The sequence below is a fragment of the Callionymus lyra genome, chromosome 16 (genome assembly GCF_982586985.1).
Source record: "Callionymus lyra chromosome 16, fCalLyr1.hap1.1, whole genome shotgun sequence".
Taxonomy (NCBI): domain Eukaryota; kingdom Metazoa; phylum Chordata; class Actinopteri; order Syngnathiformes; family Callionymidae; genus Callionymus; species Callionymus lyra.
Genome location: NC_141833.1, coordinates 11,146,920 through 11,172,008, shown reverse-complemented (window position 1 = coordinate 11,172,008; position 25,089 = coordinate 11,146,920). Strand labels below are relative to the sequence as shown.

Below are 25,089 nucleotides of genomic sequence, written 5' to 3'. Positions count from 1 at the left end.
GTTGTGTGGAGTCCCTCAAGGTTCTGTTCTGGGTCCTTTATTGTTTTTGCTGTACTTGATTCCCCTTGGTAAAATCATTCAGAGATTTCCAGATGTTTCTTATCACATTTTTGCTGATGACATCCAGCTCTACTGCTCTTTTGACCCAACTGAGCCCCAAAGGCTGAACAGCTTAGTCAATTGTTTGCTAGAAATCAAACAATGGCTGAGTGAAAACACTTTACAGCTTAATGTGGACAAAACTGAAACTCTGGTGATTGCTCCTGATGATACGATTCCAGGGTTGAGTCAGTACTTGGGTGACTTAGGTCAGTCTGTCAAACTGAGCCTGAGAAACCTGGGTGTTGTATTTGATAAAGACATGTCTCTTGTTCAACACTGTAGAAAACTGACCAGAAACTGTTTCCTTCAACTGAGAAAAATCTCTAAACTTAGGAAAATGCTGTCACAACATGATCTGGAGCTTGTAATCCATGCGTTTGTTTCTTCTCGTCTGGACTATTGTAACAGTTTGTTTTCATGTCTTAACAAGAAGGAGCTGTCTCGTCTGCAGTTGATTCAGAACTCTGCAGCGAGAATTCTGACCCGCTCTAGTAGAAGAACTCACATTTCTCCGGTCCTTAAAACTCTTCACTGGCTTCCAGTTTCTTTCAGGATCAACTTTAAAATTCTGGTTCTTACTTTCAGAGCTATTCATGGTCAGGCTCCTCCTTACATCACTGATCTGATCCAGCCTTACACCCCAGCTCGGGCTCTGAGGTCTGTGGATCAGAATCTACTTATGGTTCCACGCACACGGCTCAGGACCAGAGGAGAGAAATCTTTTCAGGCTGTTGCTCCTAAGCTTTGGAACAATCTTCCTCTCTCTTTGCGCTTGATTGAGTCTACTGACTCCTTTAAGAAACATCTTAAGACGTTTCTATTTGTTCAGGCTTTTCCTTGAATTTCTCGAACTCCTGTGTTGTTCTCGGTGTTGTCTTGATCTTTGAAGTATGTACTGTTTTGAGTATTGTTTTGATTGTTAAAGCGCTTTGTGACCCTGGTCTCGAAAAGCGCTATATAAATATATATTACTTACTTACTTACTTTTCTGCTTTTAAACTTAAAAAAAACAAGATAAAGGTAGACATTACATGTGTTGTTCAATGTTAATTACAAGTTGAGGTTCATCTTAGAAATACCACAAAATAGTTATAACAAAGGGTTGTATTACCTGCACTTTATTAACAGAATTGAAACAACTAACCTGAAAAAAATAAATCAAAATTCTGTTGATACTATTTTGTGTTGTATATTGTGTATAAATGATACTTAAGCATAGTTGAACTATTTACAATAAATTAAGTTACAACACTAGTTTGATATAGAACTCCAAAAGATCTTAAAAGTATTAACTAAAACCTTTTTAAGGTCCATTTTTTATAGAGGTGAGAAACTATGAGTCTTCATCTGCTTATGATCATCAAACCTCACAAACATTAAACCTGTATAATAAAGACTGCAGGCGTTTGTTGTCGACTCCTCCTACATGAAAGTGACTTGAATAGGTGGCCTTTGAATATGTTCCATGTCAAAAGGCCCAAGAGAAACATGGATAGCAGCACCAAAACAATATTATCATTATTCTGGGATTCAGATTCTTCAAAGTCTAAGGTGACAACATTGTACTGGACAACAGTTGTGCTGTACTCATCTCCCTTCGATCGCTCCACAGACAGGCAGCTGTAGTTACCGGTGTCAGCGTGTGAGACACTTATGATGAGCAGTCCATCTTGTTGGTGCAGATGTTGAGATGAAGGGACCAGAGGGACTCCATCTTTCTCCCACATGATTGTTGCCAGCATTGACTCTGAAGAGCAGGGAAGATTCAAGGACCCCAAATCAGGTTTGGCTTGTATCACTTTCTGGACGGGCGCTGAAAACGAGGCTGAAATAATGCATATCTTATCAGAACTATTTATAATAGGGAAGCCAAAACATCCAACATGTTTGCCTTACTCACCTCCTTGTGGACAGAGAGAGGCGTTGCCATCTTTGACACTCTGAATCAGATCTCTAGAGATGCACAATCATAAGTTCAATGTATTAGCAGCAGAGATGGGCAATCCCCCAACAGATACTCACCTCTGTGTAGCAGAAAGAGTTGAACATTTGCCAGCAGCGTGGTCCCAGCCACAGTAAGGGTCTCTGGCAAGAACACAGTCCATGCAAGTCAAAGATCTTCCACAGGAGGACAGGGACATCTGTACTACTCCAGAGCCTGCGTAGATCTGACGCTGCACATCAGAAAAAAAAGAATATTTTCAGGGATTGAACTCAACATGAAGCTCAACACTCTGTCATGACATTACCGTGACATTGGAGAACTTGAGAATCTTGATGGGCTCTGAGGTCTTAAAGACTTGAACCTCCTCAATGACGAACATCTCTCCATCATAGTTCACAGCTTTCACGATGGTTCCCCCCTCTTATATTAAAAGATGTAAATGTGGCGAACAATTACACATGTATTTATACAATTATTCATTACATCCTGTCACATATACACACCTGTCCCAATGAACATCACATGATGGTTGTCACCGTCCACCGACTGAACTTGGTCAATGACTATCCGTGTGAATTTGATTCCCTTTCTAATCAGTAAAGTTTTCTTTCCTATTGGCATTATTGGTTCACCAATAAGTGTATTTTTTTGAATAAACAAGAGAGTTTTATCAGGAAGGTCAGAACTCTGAGTGATGCTGGCGTTACATGCAGCATCATCGATGCACTAGAGATGGAAAAGAGAGGAGCAATGGTTATCAAAACTTAAGAAGTCCTGGCAAGTTTAATCAAAATGATCTGCATATAAAAGGGGGTTAATTTACCGAACCAGGACGAGGCACTGGCAATATTCCGTTGTGGAGTACCCATTTAGAATGAATTCCATTTACCAGTCCTTCCGTCATGAATCTTCCTTCAGCTAAAACCCTGCTGATCTCTGACACACGGTACGCACACACAGCAGAAATCTCTCTCGAGGAGCTGAAATATATATTTGAGATTAATTCACATCGGAAAGGAAACGAATCAAATTATGTCCCAATGTTAAATCTTCATACGTCTGTGATGTGAAGACAGCGAAGAACAAACATGACTTCCAGTCTTTTTGGGGGTCACACCAGCGGAATGTGTCCTGGATGATGTACGGCAGTTTGGAGTCAGGGACTGGACATTCTAGTGTTGCTTTAACAAATGATGTCCACTTGTCCTGCAAAGTCCTCAGACCTCCATGATCGCCCTGAAACATCAGAAAAATGCTTGAACGTTGAAGGTATTTGTGCTAAGGATGGAGGACAAGGCAGTTGTTTTCCTGTGGACTGTATAAAATATGGACTTCAAGTCAACCATCTGTAGGTAAACGGTCATGGCCATCTTGGAATTGCAGTTTTCAGGCTTAACGAGACTGACTACAGTCAGAGCAAGCGGAATTATGATTGGGTGATGAAATTCCATCCATGTAACTTGAAGCTAAGCTTAAAACAGTGGAGAATATTAAAAAGTGTTTAAGGTCAGTAACAGCCTTCAATGTTTTTCAATGCCCTGGATTTTTCTTTTTGACTGGGAGTGAACATGATTTTCCACTGCCTTAGTAACCACCTCTTGAAATCCCAAGTTGCCCTTCTGTTTGTTCTTACCTTGCAGACTCGAGCAACCCGGCTAACAAGCACCTGCTTGTAGCTATCGTACTCCATTGCTGTCTCACTAAAGAACAAGTAGATCTTGTCATCATCTCCGGTGACACTGTTTTGACTCTCAGGCATCATCTCCAGGGAAACAAATTCAGGGTCTGTTAATCACATTGAAATAAGAGAAACATGTTAATCAGTAAAATAGCACACATGCAACAAGTAATGATAAAAACTTTATGAAATGTAACTTCACCATAAAACCAGGATCTTCTATAATCAGTTCGAATGAAGGTTGTGGAACGCCGCATCAGGACAGACTCAGTCGCTCGAAAGTTCACTGATGTAGCCGAGTACAGATCATTGTCTTGAAAAGTAAAAGGCAATTTAGAAAAAGAAGCTGTAGAAAAGGAGTTCAGATGTACAACATTCTGCTCACCTAGCATGAGAGAGGCTGATCTTTCGAAGGGGTCATACGGGCAACGTCCTTTACCGGACTTTATTTGGTTCTCAAGAGTCAATTTTCCATCGTTGTACGACTACAAGAGATAAATGTGTAAACACATTTGTTTGTGGGCAATCTTTAAACAAAACACTTGACTGCTCTTACACGATAATACATATAAGATCATTTTTATTGTTGCGTATTAATAGTTTAAAGTTGTTGTAGCTTTTTTCACTAAGAAAGAAAAACACCACACTGCTCTATCATAAGCTTCCGTAACTGGATAACAGATTTTGTGTGTAGCAAATAAAATAGTCACTGGCTGGCGGACTCGAGCTAAGCTGTTTAAACATTAACATTCCTCATAAATTTGTATTTTTGTATAAATATTGTGTATTTATTCAATAATGAATTTTCCTTTTTTAAACAATGATACTTACTGGGGCATATGCAGTTTTTAATAAGTTAATCTGTGACATCCTTTCAAATCATATTGTTAAAGTAAACATTTCTCACCATGTAGTCACATTTTGGGTTGAAAGCATTGGTTCCACACACATACATCTTGTTGTCTTGTCTTTTCAGCAGAGTTTTAATCTGGTTTCTGCAGTGAATCTAAAAATGTGTAAGACAAAATGTGATTATTTCACCAAGTTTTCTTTCATACACATTTTTTTTTAATTCAACTTACTACTGGATCCTTTCCCTTAAATCCACAAGCAGTGACCTCTGCTGGTGGCACATCCCATTGGACCTAAATATAACAAATTATTTAAACGATTTATAGTAAATAGTTCAAGTAATGCTTGGTTCGATGATTTATGCTCATTGTAACAGGAATTAATTCACATTTTATTGAAGTAAGGAAAGCTCAAGTTTTGAGACAATATAAGTTAAAAGGGAAAAAGAACCAATGAAGACAATCTTGACTATAAAGAATCGAGGGGAAGGTGTAAAGTTTTCCAAAGATTCACTATAGTGAATACAGTGACTATATAATATAATATAATACACTATAAAAAGTTCTTACTGAGTCATTTTTCTTGGTGATGTCGTTGAGGTCGAGGGCGTACACCATCCCACTGGCACCCACCATCAGCAGGCCCAGGTCCTCCCTCAGCAGCATGGTGGAGTAGTCCAACACTCCCTCCTCATGAAACGTGCGATTATTGTCACCTTGGTAGAAGATAAATAATGAATAAACCACTGGACTAATGTATCATTATTGATGAATTAACTACTGGACTATTAATCATTAATGATGAATAAACTACTGGACTAATGTATCATTAAAGATGAATAAACTACTGGAATAATGTATCATTAATGATGAAAAAACTACTGGACTAATGTATCATTATTGATGAATAAACTACTGGACTAATGTATCATTATTGATGAATAAACTACTGGACTAATGTATCATTAAAGATGAATAAACTACTGGACTAATGTATCAAGAACAAAGTAATGAGTGTAACTTACTGTCATAAGGCACAAATCTGCGAGGGACAGGGTCCGGTGCTGAGGCCAGGGCCGGCAGCAGAAGTCCGAAGAAAGTGAACTCTAGAATCATTATTACTTTTCTCCTCCAAACAAATGTCTAAATAGAACTTGGATGGACACAACTGTATATATTATGTTAAAATTAAAGGAACAAAGGCTTTAAAGACTAAAAAGCTGTGACGTAATAAAGGCATAAAAGATCAAAGACAGTGACTGCCTTAACTTTGTTGTACTGTTTGGCAGCAGTGACATATGAATGGAGGTTATTACTCAATAACAAAAAAATGACTTCCATTAAAAAATATATAAAAAAAAGCAACTTCAATCAAAAATGTTTTTTTCAAACTTTTTTGTGTATATATATTATATATTATTATATATTATTTTGTATACATATTATGGTTAGGACATTTCTGTCCTAATATCTCTATATATCTATATATCTATATATCTATACACTACACACGGTTTTATACATATATAATATATGTGTATATATATAGATATATATATATCTATATATCTATTTATCTCTCTCTCTCTCTCTCTCTCTCTATATATATATATATGTATACACATATATTATATATGTATAAAAAAAGTGTGTAGTATTTGGTTTGATTTGTGTTAATGCTAAAGTTAATAAGTAAGAGTGCTAATACGGTTTTGCTAAAGGAAATTATTGTTTTCTTTGTTTAAATATTATTGCATATATTTTGTGATGCTGAGATCCATTTATAGTTCAAATCTTCAACTTCAATAAACAAGGTGCTCATCATCAGTTGAAGAGATGGCTCGTCAATATCAGTCAGTGCCGCTACAGTAAGAGCTTTACCTTATTCAAACCTTAAAAAGTAAAGAAATTGTAATATCCTCATAAAATAGTCGCTTCTAAAAATCAACCAATAGAACAAACGGAAATGGATCAAGCAAAAGATGCCCGTCTAGTTGAAGAAAGTGAATAACGTCGTTCTGGTGGTTCAAGGAATCCCCCACTTGACGCTCTCCTCGGCTGTATCTATGGCTGCTGTACAAAGCCCTACAACTTCGTTTAGAGAGCGCTTTAGGACATCTCATCAAGACTCCACGCTTTCATGTTGAACATCATGCTGTCACAGCTTAGTCACATCAGTTGGGTGATTGTGTGTGAATGGGTAAACATTGTTGTGAGTTGGTTTGAAAAAAGCTTCTATGTGGGTTGGAATGATTTTGTAATGAGATTTTAATATTAAAAATATATATAGATATAATATATATGAATGTATTTATCTTTGTAGATACCACTGGAACTTCCTGCACAGCCACAGTTTTAATCATCCTAGTGGCAAATAGGGATTCTAGCAATAGAGTCTGTTTCCTCGCTGCCATCATCATCTCTGTCCTACTTGTGGTGACTCTGTGTAAATTCAATCCACCGTCACTTCATTAAGTTCATGAACAGAATGTTATGTGGCTAGTTTTCCGCAGGGCAAAATACCTCAGAGTTAACCATACTTTTTATGGTTAACCTGACAAGGGTATAAAAAAATGTCAGCTCAGTAAACTGGACCTTTGAAACGTTATGATATCATGTGTGTCATTCACTTCAGTAGATAACTTTATAATAACTTTATATATATGTTTTTAAGTAGTTCTTGTGTCATCAATGTTACATTACTTCAATAACCCAAAATATCTTAATGTTGAAGTGGGGTCGTTAGTGGCCTGGAAATTATGCAGAGGAGGACATTGCAACGTTCAAAATGGTCAAGAAGACGAAGAGGTATGTGTCTACTACAGTGCGAGGTAGATTTCAGTGCTAATGGTGTCTTGTTATGCCCCAGAATGCGATAAATCTCAACGCCCTGAGCATCCCTGACAACGCAGTACCTGCTCTCAACAACGCCTCACCTGCTCCCACCAATGACGTGGTTTCTCCCGCCAATGCTGCGCTGGCCCCAACCAACGCAGTATGTTCCACTGACAACACCATGGCTTCAGCCACCAACGTTGTCCCTGCCTCTCAAAATATCCACCCAGTATGCAATAACCCGGAAGCATCAACTGGAGAAAAGGATCCAAAAAGCCTATCTGGATCCTCCGAACCATGCAGACCAGCAGGAGATCAAGTAAACATTGCGGACCTAATCATTAGGGTGAGTGTCTTCTTAAAGTGCCCTTAAGTCCTGCTCAAGTAACACACTACAGTTTGGTTCAAGTTAGTAAATTTCTCAACATCCCAGATATTTCATTGAATCATTTTTGGTTTTGTTTTGTACTGAAAATAGAAAACTGCATGTATGTTACTGTAGATTTGGATGAAATTCCTACTCTATACTTTGATATAATGAACTACTAAGTGTAGCAAACTATTCTTTCTACCAGAAGGTGAGGGAGAAAGTACAGAAAGAGTCATGACATTGTTTCCTCTCTTCAGCACCTGGAAGTGGCAGCAAAAGATCCAAATGTTCCAGCACATGATGTGGTTCAGATCTTCCACTATGAAGGAGAGGGCTCTGTGTCTGAAAGTCTTAGCTCCATTTGTTCATTCAGCTCTGATGACCAAGACCAGGACCTGAACAACTGGGGACCACGGTTCCAGATGTTGGCTGAAATCTTCGATCCGTCTGAGGAGGATGAAAACATTAGTTCTGTTTTAGTTTGAATTCATATTAGAATAGTCACTTGGTGAAAATGTACTTTAATCTCTTGCAATAATGCTTTGAAAGTAAGCTCTTGAAAAATGACTATAAGAAGGTTGATTTATATGCAAGTTTTTTTCTTAATTTCAGTATTGTACAATGAAGTAGTATTTTTTTGTTGAGCATTTACTTTTCAGTCTTCAATGACTATCTCTTACAGTTACTCTGCTGACTTATGTGCAGTAATTTTGAGCAGCAGCATTGGCTGTATCTTCGATGTGTGGCACCAATTATTATCATTCATATACATAGATGTAATACACATTTGAGTTGTTACTTTTTGACCAGATGCAGCTTGGAAATTGTAATGGGAATGTGTGGAAGCAGGTGATGGGTTCATTGAGCCTGGAGCAACCCTAGACCTTGGAAATAGCAAAAAAAAGAAAAAGGTCCTATTAGCTGTTGACAATGAAAGGGAGCCTATATCCTATGAACTGTGGAATTAATTGTTTTTACTGATACTTTTCATTATTGATTTTAGAAACCTGTGTGCATTTGTCATGATTTTAGATTTCCTTACTTGTTTAAAATGTACTGATATGTCTATGCTAATCAATGAACTTCCAAACATTGCCCTGTTAATTCTAAGGTACACAAACAAATGATATAAGAGGTGAATAAATAACTTACTACATTTAAATGAATTAATAAATGTTGAGGTGTGAAATGTAAATTACTGTAATTCATATAAAAGTAAAATGTCATTTTTAGTGACAGCTCTCCTGATGGATTTGACACAAAAAGCAAAAAGCTAACTGGAATTGATGAAACGGAAGTTAAACTAAAGTTAACAATGTTGACATATTTGCATTTTATAAGGGGAACTTCAATATATATTAACACTTATAATCAACAAGTGTATTCATTATTTACATGTACTTTTCTATAAGGAAGTTATGTTTTTTTTAGAATTTATTTTCAACTTATCTCTCTGTACTAATAGTTACAATTAGGAACCTAATTAGGAACCTAAAATAAACACTGTGGAGCCAGATGTGGCCTTCTCAACTCTCAACCTGATCTGTTGTTGGAAGATCATGATGAGCTCTGATGGGTGGGGACGAATTAATAACCTCATATTTTACTTACTTACGTACTATATATAAAGGAATCGTTTGATATTAGTTTATTTGAGCCTTACATTTTAAGGTTGACCTCTGGTTTCAGAGGTCAAATGAGGGATTGGAGATATATCCTCAAATTGATCCACATATATATTTATATATATATATATATATATATATATATATATATATATATATATATATATTCATATTCTCATTGAAGTGTTAAATTATATATCCTCATTTTATGTATTCATGTTTATTAATTGTGAACATTGACAATATTACCTTTTGCTCAGAATTAAAACATTCTTCCATTTCATCCTTGTATGATTGGTCAGTTACTCTAAACCAGGGGTGGGCAATACGTTGATCGCGATCGAAGCTATTGCGAGTAGATCGCGTGATTTAATAAAATATGATATAAGAAAATAGTAAAGAGAGCTCTGATTGGCTGCTGTGCATGTCAATTAAATAGTTATTGCAGCGGTTGGTTAACAATTTGATTGACATGCACAGCAGCCAATCAGAGCTCCAGCCTCTTCCACTGAACGCTCGGCAAAGTTCACAATAATAAATAAAAAGAGCAAAACGTGCGACAGCCATTTTACGCAATTCAGAAAAACGATATTACGAGAATTATAAACTTGTTTTTTTTAAATAATATATCGAACAAAATAATGTGCGTTTGATCGCTTCAGGTTCTTCTCTACGAGAGTCACAGAAACATGACGTCAGTTCCATCAAAGTGAAGCTGCAGGTTCCAATGAAAGCGCAACAAAGGCTGGTTTTCCTTTTGTGATCGCGTCCTTAAAACACACTTGTATTAATACACCATCACATGATGACTATTTGTAAATTACCTTTATCTCACGAATATAATAAGAATACGCTGAAACCCAAACACGTTAAACAGTTGCAGGTGAGACACACATTCTAATGACGTCAGAGACGATCAGACAAAGCGATGATGATGTGAAGTTACTGGTTAACAGTTTTATTCTCGTTAAACTTCATCTGAAGATGTTTTAAAATGTAAATAATCCACTTGTGTGATTCATATCAGACATGTTTAAAATTAACAAATATAAACTGTTAGTTTGAATTCATGTTTTCATTTGTTTTTGTTTTTTCATGATCACAAAAATGGAGAAATTTAAGTCTTGTCCTTCATTTAAATATGATCGGCATGTTGAAATGGAGGCATGGAAAGGGATGAACCCGTCTGAATTCTTTGTTGATTTTGATGAACAAAGGAAAAGGGCTTGAATTCGTGTCAAGCACAGATTCTTACACATGAATATGTTTTGTGCATCATTTGGGTTCGAATGAATGACCATTTTTAGTTGGAAATCAATGCAATTCTTTGAACATACGAGTCTGAACTTGTCTGCAGTGGAGGATGAGATTTAACAAAGGCTGACACTGAGCTTAAGACCAGGTCTCATGGACATTTTTGGAAGTTACTCTCAGAGGAAAAGTATCTTCTTATGAGGAAATATGCTTCTTACTGACTGACTCTAGTTATTTATATAAGTCAGCATTTCTATGAAGATTATTAAATCCACACATCCTTCCATCATGACTGATTATCAGTGCATTCACTTCATTCAATGCAAGTCATCTGAGTAAAGTATGTTCTAACTTACGTTGAGCAAATTTGTTGAAGGTAGATCTTTTGAACTTGACAATTATGAAAGTAGCTCGTGAACCGAAAAAGTGTGAGCACCCCTGCTCTAAACACTTGATATCTAAGATGGCCGTCTCACGTGTTGGTAGTGGAAAGTTACCGGAGTTTGGTCATCTAGAGAGAATCTGTTTATCAGTTGAATTAAGCAGATGTGTCCTTGGTCCCAGAGACAAAATGGCACCATTGAGAGATTGCGTTGTCTTTCTCAGTGTGAACTGACCTAAAGAATTGCTGAGCACACATGAATTTCTAAAGAAAGGCAATGATTATTTAATATGAATTAAATATGAAAGATTAATCAAGTGATTATTTGAAATGTGTGTTAACATTAGATGATCGATTACAGTAAAGTTGTCATATCCTTACACAGCATTGCAGCAAACTAACACTAGATAGCATCTGCTATAGAAAAAATACAGAGCATACATGCGTCTTTAATCTTAATTTTCCTGAATTAAATTTAAACTATTCACATATTCTGCTTGAAATCTCTTTTATTATTTCTCTGTTGGCATTAGACTTTGCTCTCAAGAAAATTCTACTTAATCCGTTGACTTTTGGCTCGATAAGAAGCAGGCTTTTATGTCCCTTATCTCTATGTGTTTACACTATAATGCCTTTATACTGTATTTATTTAAGCTTTGTGAGGTTTGTTTTTAGAAACGTAAGCCTTTCATTCATCGTAAGTACTTTCATTTCAAATCCTTTATATGTTGTAATGAGAGTTCTTATTCTGGATTTTAAAGTGGATATTATTCCTTTCCAGTGTTTCCTGAAGAAGAAGAAGAAGAAGAAGAAATGTATTCTCTTGCATTCACCTTATGGGTGTTGACTTCTCCACTATTTGGCGTAAGTGTTTACTAACTCCTGGCTCTAGAGTACATTTTATTTCTTTGCAATATAATAATATTATTTTGCTCTGGCTTTTCTTTAAACAATATTCTATAACTCATTTCTTTTTAATATTACTGTATTTTCCATGATGTTTGATGTGTAAGGTGACATCATTTTCTTCAAAGTTACAATCAAACATCGTCCTCATTTGGATTTCAAAACATTTTGAAGGACAGGTCATTCCCTAGTGTGGCATTTATCTTTTTCTATACAAAGACTGCATTATATGAAATCACTAAAATAAATAAACTTCCATGTGGTTGTAGTGAATATGTAAACTGTGGTATGGTTTTAATGGTGCTGCTGTATGTCTATATGTATGTTTACCTTTGTTTTAATTGCCTATACATGTTTTTGCTTTTGTTTTAGTTGGTTCAGGTTTGGAGTGAAGATGTTGGGAAGGATCCAAAAATGGTTTCGAGAACTATTTATCCATGGAGAGAGTCTTTAAAAGCTCCATTCAATGTTTGGGAAAATACCATAGGATTCCAAACAGTCACCAAGGTAAACAGGTTTATACACACACATGTTCATTCACAAACAAATCAATAAATAATAATACAAATAAATGTATGGTAGCAGATGTAAATGAAAAATATACTTGATGTTTAACTGAATGCTATTGTTAGATTCAAAGCTGTTTCAAACAGTTCTGTCTTTGTCTGGTGATTCTGTGTAAAAGTCAAAATGTGCACCTGGTATGTACATGTACCATAAATGTGTTTCTCTTGTCATTTCAGGTTCAGTCAGAAAGGTTTTCCAAAGGTGAGGGGCTTTACAAGATGCAGGGACCAGAGATGTTTGAAATAGATGAAAGTACTGGACGAATTTGGCTCAAAGAGTCACTAGATAGAGAGACACACCAGAGTTTTGAGGTAAGCTGTACTTCAAGTCTCTGACTGAAGGTGCAAATGGAATAATACGTGATGTATATATAAAATAAATAAGTATTATTATTAATAGTAGTAGAACAATAAAGCATTTTACAGTTTCGCCATACATCCCTTCTTTGTGTTTGCAGTTGATAGTTTTTGCCGTGTCATTAAGTGGAGAGTACCTTGAGAAGCCAGCGCCCATTACAATTCTTGTGCAAGACTTGAATGACAACAAACCAGTCTTCACTCAGCAAGTGTTCACTGGTTCTGTCCTGGAATTCTCACCCCCAGGTAACTTGGGAAAAATACATATAAAGTCTATATAAATCACAGTTATTGATTAGACCGATAAATTGATTCAGAATCAAAGAAAGAAGCTGGGTGTAATCTCTGGTCACTTAAAAAATTGCATCATTAATCAAAAGTCTGACCTCTTATAGATGAAGAAACTGGACTTGATACATTTTGTTCACAGGCACCGTTGTGATGCAAGTATCAGCCGATGATGCAGACAAACCCCACAGCATCAACACTGACTTGGTGTACTCCATCATTGGCCAGGAGAGCATCCCTGTTGATGACCTGAATAAGACCATGTTTGAGATGGACAAGGCGTCAGGAATTATCACTACGAAAGACAGTGTCCTGGACAGAGAGGTAAAAACTGACCCTAAGATTGATCTCTCCTGCTTCTTAACTTCACTGACAAATATTTTAAAGATGCAATAAGATAAAATATTCCTTTTTTGTCCCACAGTGGGGAAATTCCTAAACAGACTAATTGTACCCCAAATTATTATTTCTTGTCTCAGGTGGTGAAAGCGTTCCAGCTGAGAATCAAAGTTAGTGATAAGGGTGGGACAGGCCTCACAAATGAAGCTATGGTCATCATTAATGTAACTGACATCAACAACCACGTCCCAGGGTTCAGCCCAGCATTTGTTAGTATTTCAGAACGAACAATCACATAGACAAACTTTTACTTTGTAGTACAAGTCTGTTTTCTTCTTTCAGTACCACATGACTGCCCTGGAGAACACACTTGGTGATATCGGCCGAGTGAACGTGACCGAAGGAGATGAACCTGGAACAGGAAACTGGGAGGCTAAGTACTCTGTCTATGATGATCCTCAAGGGTATTTCAGCATAAGAACAGATGCTGAGACCAACCAGGGGATCCTGAGTGTCGTGAAGGTACAAAAACTTAACACAATAAAAATGGCAGTTTATATTTCAGAAAGGCTGAAAAATGTTCAATGATGTGAACAACCGACTGACCATTGAACTTTTATTCAAGGGTCCTCTCTCTCTGCGCTTGATGGAGTTTACTGACTCCTTCAAGAAACATCAAGACATTTTATTCGTGCTGGCTTTTTCTTGATTTACTGAGACTCTTGTGTTCGTCTCTGTGTTGTCTTGACCATTTAAGTATTTATTTTATTGGGTATTTTTTTGATTGTTTAAGCACTTTGTGACCCTGGTCTTGAATAGCGTTCTACAAATACTAATTACCTACTTACTTACTTACCTTCTAAAAAGGACGTTGATGACTGTGCACCATTAAGATGAGGTCAAAATGGCTGCTCAACAAAATGTCAAACTTCAAGTTAACATTTAGTTATTAATAACTTTATCAATTCTATAACCTTTTTTTTCCAAAACAGTGCTAGTCATACTTTTTATAATTCAAAACAGTATTCAAAACAAAACAAAACAAACTGTTCTCATCATGCTTTGATATCTGATATTTTAAAATGCAAAATGTATCCTTTCATTGTTGTTCATCTAAACATGATTAGAAAAAACCAGCACATCCAACATGTCTGAACAAACACATAAATAATCTGATGTCACTTCATTCCAGCCTTTGGACTATGAGTCTGCAAAGGAGCACAAGTTGACTCTCCAAGTAGTGAACATAAACCTGATAAAGAGCAAAGCTACAAACTTTTTAGCAAGCGTCACTGTCACTGTGATCGACAAGGACGAAGAACCATACTTCACAGAGGACCCGATCAAACTTGAAGTTCCCCAAAATGTACTTCCTGGCACATCACTGAAGAGCAACATCGCCATTCACCCAGTGAATTTGGGCATGAGGTATGAACCCAAATCATGTCTTTAAAGATGGAATCAATGTACAAGTCTGCTTTATCTACCTTAGGTTTGAGATCACCGACGACCCTGAGAACTGGCTGGACATCAATATAGATACAGGAGAGATTGTGGCAAAAAGCAGCTTCAATTCGAGTTCTGCACATGTTAAAAACCAGGTGTACACTGTTACAATCAAACTTACAGGTGAGATGAAAAAGTTTCCTCTTAGCATCATACTACACCTTAAGATCATCATCAGGTAACACCTTCTATGAAGGTCTTTTTTATAACATATTGTGAGCACATTCGTCAGACATTATAATGCATTCATAAGACCTAATATAAAGACGTTACACAGTTAATAATCATGTTGGTCAACTAATAACAGCATGCATTGTTATTCCTTAGAAAGGGTTCCTTAATGCATTACATAAAATACCTTAATAAAAACTGTTGCCAATCTTTAAGGCATTTTGTACGTATACATTTTTAGGACTGATTTGTAAAGAAATGCTGTTACATGGAAGGCATTATGATAATTGGTTTAAATTCTTAAATTGTGAATTATATCAGTAATTCACATGCAAATTTAAACCAACAATTTGCAAACAAGGCTATGGATATTATAAGGTTTACATACATGGATCATATTTCGACAACTCTTTAAGTAGTCAACAAATCCCACGACTTATTAGCTTGTGGCTTAAGAAGTTGCCAGTTCAATGATGTCCAACCATGATGTCATTGTGTCCCTGAGAAGAACACTAGATTGTTACTTATGGTGGTGAACATCATGCTGTCACAGCTTAGTCACATCAGTGGGTGATTGTGTGTGAATGGGTAAACATTGTTGTGAGTTGGTTTAAAAAAAAGCCTCTATGTGGGTTGGAAAGATTTTGTAATGAGATAAATTTTAGAGATAGATAATTAAAGATAGATTTAATATTAAAAATATATATCGATATAATATATATGAATGTATTTATCTTTGTAGATACCAGTGGAACTTCCTGCACAGCCACAGTTCTAATCATCCTGGTGGCAAATAGGGATTCTAGCAATAAAGCCGGTTTCCTCGCTGCCATCATCATCCCTGTCCTACTTGTGGTGACTCTGTGTAAGTTCAGTCCACCGTCACTTTATGAAGTTAATGAACAGAATGTTATGTGGCTAGTTTTCTGCTTATTCTACTATCATCATGATCATTGCAAAATAACGTAACAGTAGATCCATTGCATACATCATTGTAAGGGTCAAGGTACAATAAAGTTTTTATTACTTTTACGAATTCTCCTACTAAGTAGGTAGCAGGGCAAAATACCTCAGAGTTAACCATACTTTTTATGGTTAACCTGACAAGGGTATAAAAAAATTTCAGCTCAGTAAACTGGACCTTTGAAACGTTATGATATCATGTGTGTCATTCACTTCAGTATATAACTTTATAATAACTTTATATATATGTTTTTAAGTAGTTATTGTGTCATCAATGTTACATTTCTTCAATAACCCAAAATATCTTAATGTTGAAGTGGGGTCGTTAGTGGCTTGGAAATTATGCAGAGGAGGACATTGCAACGTTAAAAATGGTCAAGAAGACGAAGAGGTATGTGTCTACTACAGTGCGAGGTAGATTTCAGTGCTAATGGTGTCTTGTTATGCCCCAGAATGCGATAAATCTCAACGCCCTGAGCATCCCTGTCAACGCAGTGCCTGCTCTCAACAACGCCTCACCTGCCCCCACCAATGACGTGGTTTCTCCCGCCAATGCTGCGCTGGCCCCAACCAACGCAGTATGTGCCACTGACAACACCATGGCTTCAGCCACCAACGTTGTGCTTGCCTCTGAAAATATCCACCCAGTATGCAATAACCCGGAAGCATCAACTAGAGAAAAGGATCCAAAAAGCCTATCTGGATCCTCCGAACCATGCAGACCACCAGGAGACCAAGCAAACATTGCGGACCTAATCATTAGGGTGAGTGTCTTCTTAAAGTGCCCTTAAGTCCTGCTCAAGTAACACACTACAGTTTGGTTCAAGTTAGTACATTTCTCAACATCCCAGATATTTCATTGAATCATTTTTGGTTTTGTTTTGTACTGAAAATAGAAAACTGCATGTATGTTACTGTAGATTTGGATGCAATTCCTACTCTATACTTTGATATAATGAACTACAAGTGTAGCAAACTATTCTTTCTACCAGAAGGTGAGGGAGAAAGTACAGAAAGAGTCATGACATTGTTTCCTCTCTTCAGCACCTGGAAGTGGCAGCAAAAGATCCAAATGTTCCAGCACATGATGTGGTTCAGATCTTCCACTATGAAGGAGAGGGCTCTGTGTCTGAAAGTCTTAGCTCCATTTGTTCATTCAGCTCTGATGACCAAGACCAGGACCTGAACAACTGGGGACCACGGTTCAAGATGTTGGCTGAAATCTTCGATCCGTCGGAGGAGGATGAAACCATTAGTTCTTTTTTTGTTTGAATTCATATTAGAATAGTCACTTGGTGAAAATGTACTTTAATCTTTTGCAATAATGCTTTGAAATGTAAGCTCTTGCAAAATGACTATAAGAAGGTTGATTTATGTGTAAGTTGTTTTCTTAATTTCAGTATTGTACAATGAAGTAGTATTTTTTTGTTGAGCATTTACTTTTCAGTCTTCAATGACTATCTCTTACAGTTACTCTGCTGACTTATGTGCAGTAATTTTGAGCAGCAGCATTGGCTGTATCTTCGATGTGTGGCACCAATTATTATCATTCATATACATAGATGTAATACACATTTGAAATGTTCCTTTTGGACCAGATGCAGCTTGGAAATTGTATTGGGAATGTGTGGAAGCAGGTGATGGGTTTCATGAGGTAACCCCAGACCTTGGAAATAGCAAAAAACAAACAAAAAAAGTCCTATTAGCTGTTGACAATGAAAGGGAGCCTATGTCCTATGAACTGTGGCAAATTGTTTCTACTGATACTTTTCATTATTGATTTTAGACACCTGTGTGCATTTGTCATGATATTAGATTTCCTTACTTGTTCAAAATGTACGGATATGTCTATGCTAATAAATGAACTTCCAAACATTGCCCTGTTAATTCTAATGTACAAAAACAAATGATATAAGAGGTGAATAAATAACTTACTACATTTAAATGAATTCATAAATGTTGAGGTGTGAAATGTAAATTACTGTAATTCATATAAAAGTAAAATGTCATTTTTTTGGAAAGTGACAGCTCTCCTGATGGGTTTGACACACAAAGCAAAAAAATAACTGGAATTGATGAAACGGAAGTTAAACTAAAGTTAACAATGTTGACATATTTGTATTTTATAAGGGGAACTTCAATATATATTCAACAATCAACAAGTGTATTCATTATTTACATGTACTTTTCTATAAGGAAGTTATGTTTTTTCAGAATTGATTTTCTCCTTATCTCTGTACTAATAGTTTAAATTAGGAACCTAAATTAAAAACAACTGTGGAGCCAGATGTGGCCTCCTCAACTCTCAACCTGATCTGTCTGATTAGTTTATTTGAGCCTTACATTTTAAGGTTGACCTCTGGTTTCAGAGGTCAAAGGAGGGATTGAAGATATATCCTCAAATTGATCCAAATAATATATTGTAAGGAAATGACAACTTTACTGTAATCAATCATCTAGATTTAACACACATTTCAAATAGTCACTTGATTAACTGATAATCTTTCATATTTAATTCATGTTAAATAATCATTGTCTTAGGCATAAACACAGCTGTAAGCACGGATGTTCAGATAGTATTTAAAGGTAAGACATACAGCCAACTGCAGGCTCTACATCTGAACATCGAGACGAAAATCCGAGCTGGTGGATCTAACCTCGACATCGGCTACTGGGAGAGCTTGTTGCAACAGGTCCGCGTCTACATGGCGAGAGCAAGGTCCACACCTTCCGCTTATTCAATAATTACATTTCTAACCCAAGGTCTCAACCAATCAAAAAACTGAAATGTGTTTATCAATGAATGATTACAGGTTGAGAGAGCGACACCAGGATGTGCTTCGCCAAAAGCTGTTCAGGCTGAAACAAGAACAGGGAGTGGAAAGCGAACCATTGTTCCCCATCATCAAGGATGAACCAGTGACTGAGAGCATTGAGTAAGTTTGTTTGTGTCCTAGTACGACAATAATTGTGTCAAATTTGAGTCTTGACACAATTGGGTTTGAATGTATGTTCCTTCACGTAGGAAAAATGAACTTCTTTAAGGCCTGTTGTGTTGAAGGTGTCTTCAAAATTGTAAGATGGCACCATATTAAAATGCATATTATTATAATAGTCCTCATCCTTCACGAACATTTTTTGTTTTCCAAACAGCAGGAGCAGAGAAGAGTCCAGCCTTTCATCATCAACTGGTAGAACTGTGAATGAAGCTAGTGGACAGGAGAATGATGAGCCTGGTCCATCAACATCAACCAGCACTAACAGAGGGATTGAAGACGAGGAAGGAAAGAAGGATGAAGACAAGGGAGAAGAGGAGAAGGGCGACTCTGTGGAAGCTGTATTGACGGAGGAAGATCTTATCCAGCAAAGCCAAGCAGAGTATGACTCCGGTCGCTACAGTCCAGCTCTTCTGACTTCATCGGAGATGCCGCTCGACACACACACGATAACGGCAGAGGAAGATGCGCACAAGTTGCAGCTAGCACGTAGACAGTTGCAGGTCACAGGTACGAATGGCACACAGTATCATAAGGTTGTGTGTCTGCCTCATCCTCGTTCTGTCTGTCATATAAAATGACACGACTTACTTCAAGCTTGACTTTTTCCTGTCTTTCTGTTAGGTGACGCCAGCGAGAGTGCCGAGGACTTCTTTGTACATCAAGCCAAACAGGGAATGGATAACAACGAAGCCCAGTTCAGCGTGGAGATCCCAGTCACAGGGAAGATGTACCTGTGGGCTGACAAATACCGACCCAGGAAGCCGAGATTCTTTAACCGAGTACACACTGGCTTCGAGTGGAACAAATATAACCAGACGCATTATGACTTTGACAACCCGCCACTCAAGATTGTTCAAGGTTACAAGTTCAATATCTTCTACCCAGATCTGATCGACAAGCGCTCGACCCCGCAGTACTTTCTAGAGCCCAGTCCCGACAACAAGGACTTTGGCATCTTAAGAGTCCATGCTGGCCCACCGTACGAGGATATCGCATTTAAGATCGTGAACAGAGAGTGGGAGTACTCTCACCGTCATGGTTTCCGATGCCAGTTTTCAAATGGTATCTTTCAGCTGTGGTTCCACTTCAAGAGGTACCGTTATAGACGATGAACCCGTAAAACAGTAACGTTTGAATACAAAAATTGGATGTTAACCATAAATGTTCATCATTATTTTTGTCGTTTTATTAAATGCATCAATGCCGAAAAAATTAAATGACAGCATACTTGTGTTGGTGTTGTAAATGATATATCATTTATGATATATGATATATTAGGATTAAAGGCGCCGACGAGGACGGCTGCCTCTTCCAGTAGCTCCGCAGCAATTTCTATAATTTTCTGTTTTTTATTAATTTTTTTACTATAATTTTTTAAATGGATACTTTTGAACATGGGGAGAATCGTCTTGTTTACTCAAGAGAGGATCTACTGTCGCTGAAGTCAATGGCACGGGCTGGAGATCGCCAAGAGATCCCGATCGAACTTCAGCGCCGTTACAGAGGCTGTCGGGCAGGGAAGAGACTAAAGGCTAAGCTAACGGACAATCGGAGACGTCACAGACCAACGATCCCAACGATCACGATGGGGAACGTCAATTCACTGACGAATAAGATCGACGAGAGAAGGAGTTCTGATCATGTACGTGAATAAACGCTGGTGTAGTCCGGGACACGTTACTGTAAAGAAAGTCTCTTGTTGTCAAGATTTAGAACTGTTGGCTGTCAGCATGCGTCCATATTATCTACCACGTGAGTTCAGTCACGTGATCGCGCTGTGCGTTTACATTCCTCCAAGCGCTGCGGCTGCATCTGCCTGTGAGAAGATCCACACAATGACAGCTCGACTTCAGAATCAACATCCTGACGCGTTTATCATCATCTCTGGAGACTTTAATTATGCCAACCTGGACTCTACTCTGCCTACTTTCCATCAGGCTGTGGATTGTCCCACCAGGAATAACAGGACAATTGACCTTCTTTATTCCAACTTGAAGGACGCCTACAGAGCCAAACCTCTTCCTCCACTTGGAAGGTCCGATCACAACCTGGTCCACCTTCAGTCACAGTACATTCCTCTGGTGCAGAGACAGACTGTGACCACTAAGACAATCAGAAAGTGGACACCAGCTGTGGAGGATGCCATCAGAGACTGCCTTGAAACAACAGACTGGGATGTGCTGCTGAGGTCTCATGGTCAGGACATCGAGGGACAGACACACTGTCTAACAGATTATTTAAATTTCTGCTTGGACGTTGTCGCCCCTACTAAGACTGTCCGCTGTTACCCTAATAATAAACCGTGGGTAACAAAGGAGGTCAAGGATGTCCTTAACAGGAAGAAAGTGGCATTCAGGAGCAGGGACAGGGACGCCATGAGGTCAGCTCAGCAGGAGGTGAAGCGATGCTTGAGGGAGGCAAAGGACACCTACAGGAGGAGGTTGGAGGAGAAGCTGAGCCGAGAAGAAATAAGAGAGGTCTGGGATGGTGTTAAAACCATCACTGGACACAAGACCAAGGCCTCTCTGACTGCAGTGGACACGGTGGAGGAGGCAAATGGTCTGAACAACTTTTTCAACAGGTTTGAGCAGGTCACCTCACCCTCACTGCTGCCCGCCTCAGGACCTGCCCCACCTTCTTGTGCCCCCCTCAGCTCCACACAACCACTTCCCAGCTTCACCTCACTCCAGGTACAGGATGTACTTCGGAGGATTCGTCCAGGGAAGGCTGCTGGTCCTGATATGGTGTCTGCTCGACTGCTAAAGACCTGCGCTGCTGAACTAGCTGAGCCACTCCAGCATGTCTTCAACCTCAGTCTACGGCTGGGGAAAGTACCAACTCTGTGGAAGACTTCCTGTATCGTTCCAGTCCCTAAAAAGACCCGACCGAGTGTGCTGAACGATTACAGACCGGTGGCACTGACTTCGCAGCTGATGAAGACACTGGAGCGGCTGGTCCTCAAACATCTCAGGCCACAAGTCCAGCACGCGCAAGACCCCCTGCAGTTTGCCTACCAGCCAGTAGACCTACTACCACTTGGATAAAGGAAGTGGTTCAGTGAGAATCCTGTTCCTGGACTTTTCTAGTGCCTTCAACACTATCCAACCCACTCTGCTGCAGGACAAACTGACTAAGATGCATGTGGACCCTGGTCTGGTCTCCTGGATTACGGACTATCTTACTGATCGACCACAGTATGTCAGGCTGAAGGACATCAAGTCTGACACTGTGGTGTGCAGTACAGGAGCACCTCAGGGGACAGTACTGGCCCCTCTCCTCTTCACCATCTACACTTCGGACTTCTGCTACAACTCAGAGCTGAGTCTCGTCCAGAAGTATGCTGACGACACTGCCATTGTTGGATGCATCAGGGACAACAGCGAAGACGAGTACAGGAGTCTGATACGTGACTTTGTGGACTGGAGTGAGAGGAACCACTTGCAGCTGAACACCTCAAAGACCAAGGAGCTGGTCTTGGACTTCGGGAGGTCCAGGACAAAGCCACGTCCAGTGTCCATCAGAGGCGACGAGGTGGAGATAGTGGACAACTATAGGGACCTCGGTGTGTGGATGGACAGTAAACTGGACTGGTCCTGCAACACAGACCATGTATATAAGAAGGTTCAGAGTAGACTGTACTTTCTGAGGAGGCTTCGGTCATTTAACATCTGCAAGAAGCTCCTCTGCATGTTCTACCAGTCTGTGGTGGCCAGTGTCATGTTCTATGCTGTGGTGTGTTGGGGTGGAAATGTGTCCAAGAGGAGTGTCAACAGGTTGGACAGGTTGATCAGGAGGGCTGGCTCTGTGGTTGGAATGAAGCTGGACTCACTGGTGACAGTTGCTGAGAGGAGATCATTGAACAAACTACTGTCCATCATGGATGATGACAGTCATCCTCTGAACACTGTCATCAGTGAGCAGAGAAGCAGAATGAGTGCACGAATGCTCCTACCCAGGTGCAAAACAAATAGACTCAGGGACTCATTCATCCCTCGGGCTATTAAATTGTACAATTCTGAGTTCGGGGGCAGGAGTGCAGTGAGAGTATCTGGATGTTCTGTTCCACGTTAGTCTTTGTATCCTTTGTCTTTGTTGTTTTTCTTTCCTTGACCTATGTTCTTTGTGTTTGTCTTTAGACTTAGATTGTGTCATCTTGTTCTTCCTCTTTATGTTCTTCTTCTTATTTAATTTTTCATGTATTATTTTTTATTGTTTATGAAAAATTGCTGGCTATTGGTAAAAAACAATTTCCCGAAGGAGACCTCCTGAGGGATCAATAAAGTTTTACCTTACCTTACCTTACCTTATCATGTTTAGCCAACTGGGGGCGCCAAGTAACCTCTCTGAACTTTCGGTTGAGGCAACGTCTGATAGTTTAGGCCTTTTTTATACTGTTGTCAAATAATGTTCATGTTTAACGGCTCAATTGAAGAACAGAGTTTTGTAAATAAATACTCTTAATAAAATAAACTCATGTTTTTGAGATGTCATTCGAATATATACTTCAATTCATCTTTATAATGGAGTAAGAAAAAGAGAAAATAAGACTTTCTTTCTAGCAATTCACTTACAGCGGAAAAAACTACTCGTGTTTTGGGGCCAAATGAGTAGTAAGGACCCAAGATATTTGTTAATAAAGCTGAATTGGAAAATCTCAAGTTAAGTATGGAGGAGAATGTCAGTGATTTCGTGATTGTGAGAACAAAAAATACAGTTTAACAAAATAAAATGCTGAAATGAAACCCGAAAAAACTATTAATGTAATATTAATATATTCATATTTAACCAATGTCATAAAGTTGTTCAAATGAAAATATGAAATGCATATTTGCATAACCTGCAATAGTAAAGTATACCAACATGTATAGAAAAAAAACAGTATTTCAAGAAAATTATTTTATTAGGGTTTCAAGGAAAATATTCAATTCATGTGCATGAAACAGAACGAGTTGAACTATTTACAAGAACTTAAGTTACAACACTAGTTTGATATAGAACTCCAAAAGATCTTAAAAGTATTAACCAAAACCTTTTTCAGGTCCATTTTTATAGAGGTGAGAAACTATGAGTCTTCATCTGCTTATGATCATCAAACCTCACAAACATTAAACCTGTATAATAAAGACTGCAGGTGTTTGTTGTCGACTCCTCCTACATGAAAGTGACTTGAATAGGTGGCCTTTGAATATGTTCCATGTCAAAAGGCCCAAGAAAAACATGGATAGCAGCACCAAAACAACATTCTTTACAATGCTGATGGCATCATTATTCTGGGATTCAGATTCTTCAAAGGTCCAAGGTGACAACATTGTACTGGACAACAGTTGTGCTGTACTCATCTCCCTTCGATCGCTCCACAGACAGGCAGCTGTAGTTACCGGTGTCAGCGTGTGAGACACTTATGATGAGCAGTCCATCTTGTTGGTGCAGATGTTGAGATGAAGGGACCAGAGGGACTCCATCTTTCTCCCACATGATTGTTGCTAGCATTGACTCTGAAGAGAAGGGAAGCTTCAAGGACCCCAAATCAGGTTTGGCTTGTATCACTTTCTGGACGGGCGCTGAAAACGAGGCTGAAATAATGCATATCAGAACTATTTATAATAGGGGAGCCAAAACATCCAACATGTTTGCCTTACTCACCTCCTTGTGGACAGAGAGAGGCGTTGCCATCTTTGACACTGAATCAGATCTCTAGAGATGCACAATCATAAGTTCAATGTATTAGCAGCAGAGATGGGCAATCCCCCAACAGATACTCACCTCTGTGTAGCAGAAAGAGTTGAACATTTGCCAGCAGCGTGGTCCCAGCCACAGTAAGGGTCTCTGGCAAGAACACAGTCCATGCAAGTCAAAGATCTTCCACAGGAGGACAGGGACATCTGTACTACTCCAGAGTCTGAGCCTGCGTAGATCTGACGCTGCACATCAGAAAAAGAAGAATATTTTCAG

The 25,089-nt window shown here is 38.5% G+C and overlaps 3 protein-coding genes across 3 annotated transcripts; 2 read left to right on the top strand and 1 right to left on the bottom strand.

Annotated features, from left to right (window-relative positions):
- Positions 1–2,339: 2,339 nt before the first annotated feature.
- LOC148063662 (semaphorin-4E-like) lies at positions 2,340–5,302 on the bottom strand. The gene is made up of 10 exons (XM_087811795.1): positions 5,147–5,302; positions 4,808–4,870; positions 4,633–4,731; positions 4,111–4,210; positions 3,928–4,038; positions 3,681–3,832; positions 3,105–3,283; positions 2,871–3,027; positions 2,551–2,773; positions 2,340–2,467 (listed from the first exon to the last, which is right to left on the bottom strand). The coding sequence occupies exons 1-10, from the start codon at positions 5,240–5,242 to the stop codon at positions 2,340–2,342; spliced, it is 1,308 nt and encodes a 435-aa protein (XP_087667921.1). The 5' UTR covers positions 5,243–5,302.
- Positions 5,303–10,221: 4,919 nt separating this feature from the next.
- On the top strand, positions 10,222–17,410 carry LOC148063661 (cadherin-15-like). Its single transcript, XM_087811794.1, has 14 exons — positions 10,222–10,289; positions 11,824–11,906; positions 12,321–12,455; positions 12,692–12,826; positions 12,973–13,117; positions 13,302–13,483; positions 13,639–13,767; positions 13,841–14,020; positions 14,691–14,926; positions 14,991–15,127; positions 15,918–16,040; positions 16,456–16,529; positions 16,591–16,902; positions 17,183–17,410. Exons 2-14 carry the CDS (start codon positions 11,856–11,858, stop codon positions 17,408–17,410), a joined length of 2,067 nt encoding a protein of 688 aa, XP_087667920.1. The 5' UTR covers positions 10,222–10,289; positions 11,824–11,855.
- Positions 17,411–18,685: 1,275 nt separating this feature from the next.
- On the top strand, positions 18,686–20,249 carry LOC148063660 (splicing factor Cactin-like). Its single transcript, XM_087811329.1, has 4 exons — positions 18,686–18,857; positions 18,952–19,074; positions 19,292–19,644; positions 19,759–20,249. Exons 1-4 carry the CDS (start codon positions 18,844–18,846, stop codon positions 20,247–20,249), a joined length of 981 nt encoding a protein of 326 aa, XP_087667455.1. The 5' UTR covers positions 18,686–18,843.
- Positions 20,250–25,089: the final 4,840 nt, after the last annotated feature.